A 14,317-nucleotide genomic window follows, 5' to 3' on the forward strand; every position below is an offset into this window, starting at 1 on the left:
TCAAGTTTTTAGGAAAAAGTACCACATCTATATAGTTTCCTACCACCATTAACTTTCAGGCAATGATTTTTGCTTTGTGGAAAACATGTAGCTTTTTAATTTTTGTCTTGAAGACAATCTTTACAAAATGGTACACAAACAACATGTTGGGAGATATCATCTATTTCTTCTAGAGATTTATGTTATGAAACATACAACAGAATATGGGGCGGTGATTGCAATTTTAAAATTTTAAACAGGATCAAACATAATTTTTTACTTTTTTATTCCTGTCATTTAAAAATATTGTTTAGGTTTGTCACGGTGACACTAAAAGAATGAATATACCAGGATAATTCAGGAAAAGCAGAATTTTACCTAAATTACTTAGAACAGTTTGCTCCAAGTTGCTACCTTCCTATGTATCATATTAAGTAAAGAACTTAAAAATGTCAATAGTAATCAAAACATACTCATTCAATGGACTTACTCTCAACTGAAGCATATTTATCTAGTAAATAGGACCATCATTGGATTTAAAATATGTGAACTGTACTTATAACACTCGCAAATTGCATACTACTTAAAATTGACTTCATTGAATTACAATTAAGAGGCTATTGACCTTCTGAATGTTGAGTGTACTTGGTTTTAACTTGAAACAATCAACTCTAGGTCAGTCATTTCTTCAGGTCGATGTCTAGATTTTAATGGATGATTGAAGACTGCAGATCACATACTCCTAAGCTGATTAATTATGATCGACACAATCCCTGCTGCGAAAGTCTGAATCAATGGCAAATTTACTCATACTACAAAATTTGTTCATGCAACGGTTTCCTTTTGTTAAGTATTGTCCTTAAAAAACAAAACAAAAAACGCACACACAGAAACCCTCAGCTTACACCAAAATGCTTTTTCTGGCTCAGAAAACAAGCAGTAAATATTTAAGAGTCTTTTAAACGTCTAATACTTTACAAAGTAAGCTGTATTAAGTGGCAGGACTATATGCTTTAAGGCCTCATTTACCAACTCTACACTGGGAGAGCGAAACGTTGGCAGTAACACTTTCTCCTTGTACCTTCTCAAAACACTGACCATTAAATGGCCCAGTAAAAAAAGTAAAACATAAGCAGATCCTATATTTTATTTCATTAAATATTAGACTCACAACCACAACTACAGCAATACAGCATTATTGATAGGTAGGATGTATACTCATAAACTACAGCAATCATTTCTAATGAGAAATACAATATCGAATAGTTATAAAAGATATACTTTTAATTTCCTTTTCAATCTATGTTCATTAGCAATCGCAGAGGCTAAATCTTGTTTAAGTAGAAATGAATTTCAATACGCAGAATGAATGAATCAATACTACAGGTGAAACACCACAAGATAAACATATTTACTCTAACTAAATATAAAGCTCCATATTTCACCGTCTCAGTAGGAATACCTAAAATTTCATGCTTTTGAGTGCCTTAATTCTTTTTTTATTTACAAAAAGTCCCACACCCAAAATGCTATTTTAAAATCAAAGAAATCTGTTCTGAATCTCATTTTACTATTTAATAGAGCAGCTGAAAAATGACTTAAAGATGTGGCCATATGGTGTGAAAATCCAGAATCAAGGAAAGAATGAGGTACTGTAAACATGCAAAAAGCAAGAAAAGGAGGCAACTCGGAGCTTAGTTAATGAAAAGCTGATGATGGAGACTGTCTTTTATTGATGACATTTGAGGACACTGACTCACTGGTGTTTTCCAAAATAGAAATTCTGCATTTCAAGTGTTTGAGAGATTCAGCTAAGTCTCTTTCCCTCAGCCTGGGATTGTTTGTACAGAAAGACTCCATAGAATAAATTACTGAACCTTCCAGTACAGCTCAATTAACTGAGTGAAGCAGGGGGAGAAAAGCTCTAAGCTGGTAGCTACAGAAGGCACCTGGCGTCATTTTTGCTTAAAGAGTTTACAAGTGGATCATGGGACATTTAAAAGGCATCCTGAATTTAAGAGTAAAGACAATAGGAAGAGGTGTTAGGCACTCAAACTAACACTTTGTTCTCTGTTGACATTTCCATGAGAAGTTAGAATCCAGTGTTTGTATTCTGGAGTCATTTTACTGACTGCCTTTATGAAGAATTTTGGTGTCTCCACTCCATTTCCCTAGCTTCACACCTAAGTGGAGCCAAACTTCCTGTTCCCTACAAGTCCCAAAGAGTTCCTCCCTTTCAATGTACCTTCTCAATGTAACTCAACTTCATGCAATAAAACCTCAAGTCAGTTGATACATGATTACCAAACTATATCTACCTAGAGAGCTGTCTAGTCCTGACCCAACACCAGGGCTCTGAATGCAGTTATTTGTATATTAATTTATTCAACAAAGATTTTCTGGCTCCAGGCACTGGAATTACCAAGGTGAGTAAAACAGTCTTTGTTCTCAAAGAGCTCAAAGTCTAGAGGGGAGAACGCCATTGCAAACAAAATTTATAATAAATGAGTTAAATACTCCAGTCAAGGTATGTAAAGTTTTCAGAGGGGACTTCCAGATTGGAAAAATGCTACAGGTTCTGCTGAGTTACAGTTGCCCCATGTCCACAGAGAAGTTTTACATTTAACTTCTTAGGAAACCTGTGGATGCATTAAAGGCATCTGAGATATTTCCTTCACTTCCTTGAAAGTGAAGTGTGACCTTTTCCACACACCCCTTCCTCTTAATTCCAGTATAAGGCTGGGAGACAGGGAGAGAGGGAGCGAGGGAGAGGGAGGGGGAGAGAGGGAGGGGGAGAGAGGGAGGGGGAGAGGAGAGGGAGAGGGAGAGAGAGAGTGAGAGAGCAGAAAGGGACTACTCTGAGGTTCACTTACAGAACAAAGAACTTGGACTCTGCCCCTTGGCTCTCCCAAACCACTTGGTGACAAGACAACAATAAAGGAGGAATAATGCTAACAATCCTAGGGTTTGCTTACACATTAACAACTGACTGTTGCCCTCAACCATACATGATCCCACAGTCAAATAAAGTCAGTAGCTGTGGAAGTTGGGAAAACCACAACTTAAAGGCCTGAAAGCCCCACCCTGTACCAATGGCATTTTCTTACAAATAGATGACATCCTCATCAGTAGCAACTGCTGAAAACACAACGAATGACTGAAAGATAGGAGGGATGGGCAAGCAAGAAAGGAGAGACGTTTGCGACTGAGAGGAAATCCTGACACACCAACCTGACACCCTCCCCACAAAATCACCAGGCCTCTTTTCAGCCCAGTGCCCCCTCCTGCCTGGGGAATTTGGCCTCATTCCAGTGGCACTGCCCTCATGTGCTACATTGAAAATAAAACAAAGGATACCATTCATCATATTTTCAACAACTGGTTTTTTTTTTTTCTTAGTTTGGAAGAAAAACTTGGCAATCATAAAGCTAAGTTTTTTATTTTTATATATTTTCTTCTTAGTGTCAAAATAAACTGAAAAAGAAAAAAAAATGCCCAACGGTAAGAAAAGAAAAATACACAAAACCCTTCAGAGCTCAGTTGGCCACACACTGCCATTCGACTGACACCAAATTGGGGAATGCAACACTCTCAAGTTCTCCCAACCCAAAGAGCCGACTGCCTTCTGCTTCTGTAAGATGTGGCTACTTAAGGAAATTCAAATAGGCTCCCAGTGTTAACTATGCTGCATATTTACTTTAATCAAAGTGACATTTCCCAGATGGTGTCATCCAGAAAACCTCATCTGAAATGAGGAGTTTAAGAGAACTCAGTTGTACATTCCAGGGAAAATTGGATACAGGTGTTCCCCCATTTTAAGATGACTCAGTTTACGAAAATACAAAGCTAGGAAACAGATACATTTATGCCCTGAATGGCCACCACCCCCACACCTTGGATGTGGATTCTTGGGACCTAGACTAGGTATGAAGCTTCCACGTGAGGGTGTGAATGAATAAACAAGTACATCTCTCTGTTATCAACTGCACAACCCCAACACTCTCAGGTGTTAATTCTGAGCCTAATGTTTCATGGCTCCCGGACCCTTCCTCTGTCTGGGGGAGGAAAGGCAAGAAAGAGTCTGAAAGCCCAAAGTTGCTCGAGGGTGTCTCTGAAAATTTGTAGACCTACAGAAACGAATTCACTGACTGTACACACTGACCTCTATGCTGTATGTAGTTAAAAAGACACACAGCTTCCTCCATGGAGGTGGAAGCATAATGACATTTGCTTTAGTAATTGAATAGCGATATGAGTTACAAAAAAAAGGACAGGCCTTACGGAGCAGAGAAGCTAACTGGTGATCTTAAAAGACTTTTCTGAGGAAATGACGCGTTGCTCTAGAAACAAGAGAGCAATAGGTAAAAGCATGAACTTCAGAAAGGACAGACCTAAACAGACCTGCAAGTTATCAGCTGAATGACCTCAAGGAAGTTACTTACCCTCTCTGAGCCCCAGTATCTGCACCTGTAAAGTGGGAATATATCAATGGCGGATAGATGTTGTAAGGATGAAATAAGATAATGTCTGAGTCAAGTGATTACATGTATTCAGTACACAGGTTTTGTGAGCTTATACAATTTTGAGTACCATCTTTAAGAAAAATAATCATATGGTGGTGGATGTTAATGACTTATTGTGGTGACCATTTTGCAATATATACAAATATCAAATAATTATGTTGTATATTTGAAACTAATATACTGTTATGGCAATCACACCTCAATTAAAAATAAATAAATAGGAAAATAATCAAAAAATAATCTCATAAGTAAATTTAGAATGAGAAAATAAATCACAACAAATTACACATTTTTTAAACTGGCGATATACTCTCGCTATTGTAAATTGCCAAAAAATAATGACATTTTTATTATCTCTATAATACTTTTCTAGATGTTTTCCACATTTTTATGGCTTCATATTCTTTGATTACCTATTCAAATGACAAGACAATATAAAGCTAATGCATTCTTCTTTCTAGAATGGTTCATAAAAATCTGTTTTTAATTATTAATGTTTGGTATGCGACTTCCCAATATACAACTTCCCACACAGACATACATGCTCTTTGTAGCTCTACCAGAGATTTATTCTCCAACAGGACTTTTGATCAATTCTGTTTCATATGATTATCATGGGGGGTAAAAAAAAGAAATACTCTGGTGTGTTTGTAATTGTATACACTATGTCAACACATACATTCTTGCAGGACAAGAGTTTTTGTTCTGCATGAACACTATTAAGAGCCACATCTCTTGCTTACAGTTTTTATGCTACTAATAATTGGACAGATTTTCCAAAGACTAGTTTCTGGCTCCATACCTCATGACCCTTGTTTTACCTCCACACTTACATATTTCTGGTGCTGGACACCAGAGGACACATTCGTCGTGAAAATTGGCTAACCCGGCTTCGTGTGTCACAACATAGAGGGTGAGAGGAATATACCTGGAAGCCATTCTTGCACTTAACGACACATGGAAGCGACTATGAACCACATAAATATAGCCCACTAAATCCTAATTATCCCCAATTTTCCCTTAAACTGCATCCAAAAATGCCCATGGCCATTCTCAGAACCAGCTACATAATTTACGGGGCCCAGTGGAAATGAAAATGAGAATCCTCTTCTTTAAAAGTATTCAGAATTTCAGTGACAGCAGGGCACTGAACCAAATACAGGATCCTGTGCTACCGCACAGGTTGTGAGCCCGTGAGGCAAAATCTGGACACCCCAATATCACTGGTTATGAACGGAAGTATAATGAAGAAGTCTAAGTGGGAAGAGACAGCAGTTTCAATAAATTGTGGCTGGAATGTCTTATATTTGCAAGTTTTACAAATCATACAACCATATGAGCTTATTTCAAGGGTCTGTCCAAGGCCTTACAAGGGTTTCATGCGAGTGAGGGCACCTGCAGCTTAAGTTTCATTAATATCATGGTAAATCTGTCCCACTGAAATACAGTAGGTGCTCAATAAATACTTGTGACTGAAGCTTTATCCTCAGGGACTTTACAGTCTAGCCAGCAAGACAGTAAGAGATCAATAAAATCCTGTCACAACTCAATGTGTCAAGTCCAAACAACATGCTTGCATACAATGTAGGGATGTGAATTCAAAAGGAAAGAAATAACCCAAATGACTCCACAGCCAGCCAGCCAGAAGTTCTGGGGTATTGATTGCACCATCCAAATCCATCCTGGTGCTGGCTGCAGTTTTGGCACCATCTGGTGGCAATTTTCCTTCCTGACTCAAATACTGATGGGGACCCTTCTAGGTCCTATGGCTGACTTGGCCCTTTCAGGACAGTGGGAGTGATTCCAGGAATCTCCCAATTAGTTGCAGCAAGTTTTGTGGCTCAATTCAGGAAACTTCATCTGGCAGAAATCTGGGGACGTGGGATTCATCCTCCACTTCCTCGCTTGATGAAGCAGGGTTGTGTCTAGCTGCACAGAATGTACCATCCTACAGAGGAGGTGCTGACAGTCGAGCGGATGATGCTATGAAACCAGAAGCTGATGGGTCTTCCAGGTAGAGGAAAGAATAAATGGGCAAGAACTCAGCAGATGATAATTGTGTCAGAGACAGATCTGGAAGACATTTTGAGTGAGAAAAGATTACACAAGTATTGTAGAGGTTGAAAGTCTGGAAGAAGTTGCAGGATTCTGCGGTGGGCCACCCTCACTAGGAGGGGAGGGTCAACCAGCCGGCTGTACAATTTCTAACCAGATCACAAGAAACTAGAGACAAAAGCTTACCAGGCCTAGGAGGAGAGGCCTGGAATCCTGAGGATGTGGGCCCAAGGGCACTGTTAGGGTTAGGGCAGTGGCAGAAATCCACAGTATATGCACCATGGTAGTAGGAAGAGCTCTTGGTTGACCCAGTGGGTTGAAAGAACCTGGGGAATTTTATTACTTTACAGTCACCTACTCCAGAGGTTTGTTGTGAAAATCATATAATAGTACCTGATGCTTAGTTGGAATCCAAAAGTAGCTACAATTAATGATGCTAAAAGGGTTCACAGAAGACTTTCCTTGTGTCTTGCTATTTTACCTTCCTTTTCTCTTTGTGAAATATTGGAGTATCAAAAAGGAATACAAATTACTAAACATAATTTTGGGGTAGACAGACAGCAATACTTATCAATTGCCAAAAATTCTTTACACTTATTAGAAACGATATAGTTTTATAACAATGGGTGATTGCTAGACTCCATCAATAACAACGATTACCTTTTCCACAGCAGTTGGTCGTCATGAAGATACAAGTACCTAAGAAGTTAGGAAACAATGACTAGCTTCAGATGGGGTTTCCTAAGAAAAAGGTAACAGGATGATACACAGAAGGTTTGGGAAAGAAGGTTTGGTAGGCACCAGCGGAAAAGCATCACCTACCTGGCAAGTGAAGATGGAAAGACAAGTAACTATTACAAGACTGAAAAGACTGTAATTCTTTTATTATACAACTCTATCAGTCTACATTTTAAATGGTGAAAGAAATTATCACATGAAAGACAATCATTGGAAAACTCTACCCAATGGTTTACCATATTTCCCAACCTTACCCTAAGTCAACACCCAGACTCCCCATTAGCTGAAAGAACAGCAAGACTGTCATAGAGAACATAGAATAGAATAGAACTTGACAATAAGAAAACACTGAAATTAACAGGATAAACTTGGTGAACTATGTCCTCACCAAGTATTTTCTGCCTTATTCTCAATTCCTTCAGTTTGTTCTGCTGATAGGTTTATTACCTATCCAGTAAGGAAGATAGAAACCACAAACTATTTCAACAGAATAACATAAAAAAAATTGGTCAACAGTTGTTGGAAAATCAAAAAAGCGAGGAGGGAAGATGGTGCCCCAGAAATATAACTGCAGGAAGCACCGTGCCCTAAGGCTGAAGGAACAAAGGGAGGGGACTGGGATCTGAGCCTAGAAGCTTAGCGAGGTCTTGCAGAGCTGGGGCTCAAACGTCCGAGGAAGTGGCACTGCCAGGGCTGGTGCTTCTCAGGGGTACAACGAGGCTAGTTCTCAAAGTGTCAAAAAAAAAAAAAAAAAAAAAAAGCTGGAGCCTGAACCCAAGAGACACCATCAGGTCAAGTGCCACTGCTGAGGTGAGGCTGGCAGGAACAGGAAGCAAACAGGAAGAAACAAGACCCTCTCCCCCCTCCAGCCCTGCAGTCTCCCCATCCAGCACCCCATACTGGCAGAGCCTGAAGGGGAACCAGCTGGCACAGAAGAAATGTAGTTTACAGAGTCCCAAAGGCATACAGCAGCGTAAAGAAGGGTGGGTGTACGGCTGAGAGACAATAGCTGGATAATACTACACGCTACACATTTACAAAGACAAACTCATCCCATGTTTAGGTCTCTGACTCACATCTTAATTCACAACAAACTAAATTGCCTCAAAATACTTCAAATAGGGACAAAAGTGGCAGCGTGATCCAACATCAGGCTGAGCTGACCAGAGCCCCGCTCAGCAGGATCCTTTCTGGCAGCCTGGAAGAGCGTTCTAACAGGCTGTTGTTGGTGTCCGAATTGTTCTTCCATATGAAAAATGGGCTCCTTCAAAGCCATGTGCAGGCCTGCTAAAAACAATAAGCTTTTCTAACCCCCGAGCACGACATACTCCGGGAGCATGGTCTGGATGCTTATCAAACAAGTTCCTGGGCCGTCCTCTGAAGTTTCTGGGTAAGTACAAACAGCAGAGTCAAATAATTGCCTTTTAAAAGCAAGGCAGTGGAGCACGTACCCTGTCACTGAGATCCTCATATCCCCACAGAGTAAACAGTAACATGAGAATATTTATACTAAACAAAACTGTATATCAAGCCTGCGTTGGCTCAGCCAGAGGGAATGATAAATTCCTTGCAGATCTCTCATAGAGTGGTCCTTTGTGGACCACGGACGCCACTTCCAAGACAGTACAAACCAATTACAGAGCAAGGCTTTTCATTATGTTGGAGAATGAAAATATTATCCCCCATTTTGTTTTATTTTGCAGTTATATTTTACTTAGCCCATCCCTCCCCCTTAGGTTGTTTTAATTTATGGTTGAGTCAAGACCAAATTCAGGTTGCAAACAAATGACAACCACCCTCCCCAAAACAAAAAACGGTAACAAAAGCCCTTATCACCCTCATAGCCTAGCTTTTTGCTTTCCTTGTCCCTCTTCTAAGAAACTAAAAGTTGAAAGTTTAAAGTCGGGTAGAGCAGAAACATTAAAGAGTTGATAAAATGTAAACTCTATTTGTCCACATCAATTTTGCCCTATTCACAACTGGCACAAGTCATAGGCAAAGTCATCTGGCAGGAGATGGAGGTTAAACGAGCTATGAAGCCACACTCCATACAATGTCCACTTTGTGGTTTGATGGGGGAAAAAAATACTGCAGAAATATTTGCACAAACTGTCGGTTTGTTTCTAAGAGGCCAACATGAGAACAGGTTAATATGAGTTAGGGTATTTCTTAGTTCATTTTGTCAGGTTTTCTCAACCCAATTTGATAAACCTTAGCTGTCATAGATGCATCCCACCTACTTCTGCCAGCTCTGGCACAGGCAGAGCTGATGATATGGTATCTGTCCACAGGCTAAACCTTTAGCGACTTACAGCTGTTTCAGATTTTCTTAAGAACCATGGTAGAGCAAGAGAGACGGGGAAGAAAGAGACGAGAGAAGGGGAAGAAAGAGACAAGAGAAAGAACAGGGGAATTAGAATGTGAACATGAGGTAAGAAGTGTGATTCTGCTGGTTTTAAAAATTATTTATAAAAAAAATAGTAAATCACTGTTTTTATATAGTTGGATGAAAGGCCAAATTTAATCACCTCTATTTTAAACCATTACCTAAACCTCACATGTAGTTACGTAGTGTCAAGAGTCCATCATAATAGATTAAAAAGGGAAAAATAAGTCTTGTATATTGCTATGCTTTATGGATATTAGAAATTTGTCAAAATTTTATTTACAATGTATGGGCTTAGTGAAATTATCTTATTCTGATGTCTTTCTTTTCTCTTTTTTTTCTTTTCAAACTTTCGTGGACTTAATATATACTTTTAAATTAGTTGTGGTAAAATACACAAACACGAAATTTACCATTTTAAGTATACCATTTAAGTATATAGTTCAGTGGCATTAAGTATACCCACTGTTGTACAACCGTCATCACCACCGTCTATCTCCACAATATTTTTCATCTTCCAAAACTGAAACTCTATACCCATTAAAAAGATGTTTGATTTTAAAGAGGCCTTGCTCAGACCGGCAGTCTGCAACGCTGTGATAGGAACCTGGAGACGTTAATTTAGGTAACTGGCGACTGAATCAACTCCTCTTAAAACCCCAAATGACTCAGTGGCACCATGTGCTTTTACCCGCTCTCGTCTGTTGAATACTGACGCCCACAACTGAAGCAAAGCTCTGGACTAGATCTGGAAAGACTATTAATGATGCGTTCTGTTCTCATGCTGCAGCTTACGAAGTCCTTCCATTTAGTTCCCCAGAATACAGCCCTTGTTCACGGTAAGAACGCGTTCCCCTGTTTTCCAGGTAATGGAACTATGGTGCGTGGAACTATGGCGACAGGCAACTATGACGACGTGGAAGTCAGAGCAGAAGCAGGAGCCCGAGCCCTCCAATCTGCTGTCCAGTGCTCGTCTCCCAGGCTACGGGGCCTCTGCCAGAGGGACACGAGAACGAGGCGCCACCCCCTCTCGCCAATCACAGACTACGACACTGACCCAGCAGATCTACCTGGACAACATTTGCTCTCTTCACCACAGCAACTAAACTTCCTTACGCCTGAAAACCAAACCTAGTCTACTGTTTCTCCATCTTTTTGTGTATTTATATTGACCGTGAAAAGAAAACACCCAAAGAAGCATAATTCTGGAACAAAATTAATGCGATCAGCTTCAAGAATCAAATGTAAGTAAAAAAAAAAAAAAAAAAAAAAATCAGGACAGATTACTGAAGCCTATAAAAAATTTGAATTCAACCTCTTTTTTTATTTTTAATTCCTTAAAACAAATTCACATTATGTGCTCTTTTTCGACAAGACCATTATCTTTCTTGCTCAAAATCTGTGGAAAAATACATTTCTTTGTGTTGTATGGATAGAAAGTACATTGTACTAAAGCGACATAAATACTAAAGATTTACATAAAATTGCTAGTCAACAAGTGTTTCTTTTAGTTCACAAAGAGGCTACATATTTTGATTTCTTTCAATTAAAATTCTTCCACTGATATTCTTCTCTTTGGTCAAAAGCAATATATTCCCTAAACCTTCAGACTTTCCATTTAAATTCCAGGAAGGATAAACACAATTCCTTGAAGTCATGCCCAACAACACCATTCCATCTTCCTATATAAACATAAAAAATATTAGACAAATCAAGTTTTTGGAGTTATCTCTAGAATGAACAACAGATCATCGTAAAAGTGAGAAGACAAGAAAGAACAATAATGCTTTGAAAAAGTAACTTTATTTTATAATTCTCTCCACTTTTCAGTCACTTAGTACTTGATTTTTTGAAGTGTACATTAAAAAAATGATTACTCAAAAAATGAAAGTTGAATACAGAACTTGGAGATAAAGAATTTGGGAAATCCAAGTAAATTGAGTCCATTCTTAGCTTTGTTCACAATAATTAAAAGTGGTTCAGCAAGACGGCCATTTTACCCAGTTGATTCAAGATTTCTAATACACAGAAGTGCATAAACTTGATAAAGAGTAGGCTCTCATGGAGATTTTATTATGAGTAGAATATCATAGGGCAATTATGGGCAATCTATGAAGACAGAATGTCCCCAATTTCCCAATACACAGCTACCACCAATCTATTCGTATTTTCCCCTCATCTTCAATGACCAAAAGAAAACTTTGCAATGATTGATATTCTTCCTTAAAATTTCAATAAAGCCTTAAACTGGATCACATGAAAATACCTCCCCGTATCTTCCAGAATTCCCCAATACTTTTCTTTATAGCATATTCGGCACAGTTCTTGCACTCTTGAGGTGTAAATCCGATTAATGCTCTTCCTATAGTACCAATTCCCTGATCACTTGCCAACTTTTTAATTCGAGCTTCTATGTAATGAGGAGATACATAAGAAAAACGGTCCCCAAGGACACTGTAAGCCATGTATTGAGAGTCGTCTGAGGTTTCTGTAGCTTCTTGGTCTTGAAAACTCTCTACGTTGCAAGCTATTTCAATTTTCCCCTCATGGGGAAAAGCCATTGCTTGGACACCCTTCAGTCCATTGACATTTGAGCCCCGAATGGCACTTGCAATCTCTTTTCCCAAAGTCAAGTCTTGAGAATCTATGGTAACATTGCAGTTCATCACATACGGGCTGGCACCGATGCCTAAATCGTCAGAAAAGTATGTTACTAAAACAAAAACCAAAAGCCTCGCTTTGAAGATTCTATTCTTTAGCCAATTTTAACCCAAGGAGCTTCCTTTACTTGGTTTTATTTAAAAATAATACAAATATTTCTCATTATCAACTCCAGAGTTTTCTAAAGGTCAGGGGTTGCCAGAAAAATGTATACCGGTGGACAATTTGGTCAGTGTTGCTCAAGCAGTGGTTCACTGTAATCAGAAGTGTCTGGATGCTGGTGGTAACCACTTTGAGCAACTCTTGTAATTGCAGAAGTCAAACGTGACTTGTATTCATCTTTTGTTATTGGTATATATTGAGTATTACAATTAACACAGTTTTTTTCCTTTCTTAAAATGTGTATACATTTTTTGGCACCGTGTGTGTGTGTGTGTGTGTGTGTGTGTGTGTGTGTGCAATATGAGCTACAAGCAGATACTTTTATTTACTCTAAATGTATCTGAAGGGTCTTTTTTCCTAGAATAATTAAGGAAAGTCTAGACTTTCCAAAATATCAGCAGAAAAAGGAAAGCACACTTTAGAATTAAACATCAACAGCAGCTAAAAGCTTTGGCCTTTCATTCATTTCCAAGGCCATCTCCACAGGGGTTGGAATTCAGTTGCAGGCCTATGGGCCTGGGAGACAGGAGTAAATCATACTTTGTACCCATCCTTTCCTCTCCAAACATACACCTGTTATCACTGAATTAGGTTAACATCCAATTCAAGTGAAGCCCAACAACAGTCTTCATTATAGCATAAGGTCACTAAAAAGTGACAGCCTTGGAATTGGGAAGGGCAAAGATACTTGTGTGTCATGACAATGTGGGTTTGGCAGGGTTTAGAGCACTGTGTACACCTTCTTTCGTATAACCTGTTGGAGGCACCCCTTTCTTCCACCCCCAGCTTCCCAAGGGACAGGGACTGCCGTTGCCACTCCAGAGTTCTGTTACTTCAGAGACCAGGGGCAAACGTCCTGCTTTGCCCTGCCTCAGGGATAGTGCAGCTCATGTTACATAAATAGCCCTGCTCTAATTATAGTTTACATTATAAGATGGACAACTTGGTTAAATTAGCATTGGTATAAAAAGCTTAGGTTTGCAGTTTCTTCATTTTGGGGAAACCTTACATTTCTAAAAGCAAAGTTGATTAGGGATTGATGGGGGAGTAAAAGGCTGACCTCATCTGCAGTACATGACAATTCCTTAGCTACTATTTCAACATTATTTTATTGTCACTGCTTTTTCTTGCTACTTTCAAACTTATTACTCATAATGTCAGTAGCCATCAGAAATATCCTTCTGGGTTTATTTTCCTCTAGACAGCCGTGGTTTGGGGACTTTGCTGCCCAGCCTGGGCACTCTCATGCTAATAGATGCTTTACAGAAAATCGGCACACGGAAACCACATTTCATCCTTTTCCCACACATGTACATAATGAAACATTTCAACTCCCGAGGTTAGGCCTCTTCCTCCTGGGAATTCTGCAGGAATGAATCAGATTACAGTATTTCTCCATAATGCTGATTTCATAAAAATTAAATTTCCTAACAGTCAATACATCTCTCTCTCTCATAATCTCATACACCAATCACTTACGCTAAATATCTTTGAGAAGTGTATCAGTTTTAACATTTCACAGAGTATACTGGAATTTTTTTTTTTCGTCAGTGCTAATGTCGTTCATTAATGAAAAACACCCAAGCTTTCCTCCACCCCTCAACAGGCAGTGTTACAAATAGTCCCATTTCCTCAAATCTGATATGCACACCCTGTTCTGACTCAAGAAGTCACCTTATCTTTACCTTCGCTCCAACAATCTCACTCAGATTTTGCTGAAGAACATATATACACTGGGTTACAGTAAGTACAACTATTCAAAATTTGTATTAGGCCTACTGTGCTTTGCTATTCCACAACTTTGATAGGCCCA

The 14,317-nt window shown here is 39.1% G+C and overlaps 1 protein-coding gene across 6 annotated transcripts in view; it reads right to left on the reverse strand.

Moving 5' to 3' along the window:
* Positions 1-11,465: 11,465 nt before the first annotated feature.
* The window catches only part of FTCDNL1 (formiminotransferase cyclodeaminase N-terminal like), a 74,878-nt gene continuing 72,026 nt past the window's right edge, over positions 11,466-14,317 (reverse strand). For all 6 annotated transcript variants that reach the window (XM_074339735.2, XM_074339730.2, XM_074339728.2 and 3 more), the window contains one exon: positions 11,466-12,370. In XM_074339735.2, the coding sequence (XP_074195836.2) occupies positions 11,934-12,370 (437 nt within the window). In that variant the 3' untranslated portion in view covers positions 11,466-11,933. The remainder of the gene's footprint in view (positions 12,371-14,317) is intronic.

This window comes from Rhinolophus sinicus, chromosome 17, assembly GCF_057876585.1.
Source record: "Rhinolophus sinicus isolate RSI-liver-muscle chromosome 17, RSI-T2T, whole genome shotgun sequence".
Lineage (NCBI taxonomy): Eukaryota > Metazoa > Chordata > Mammalia > Chiroptera > Rhinolophidae > Rhinolophus > Rhinolophus sinicus.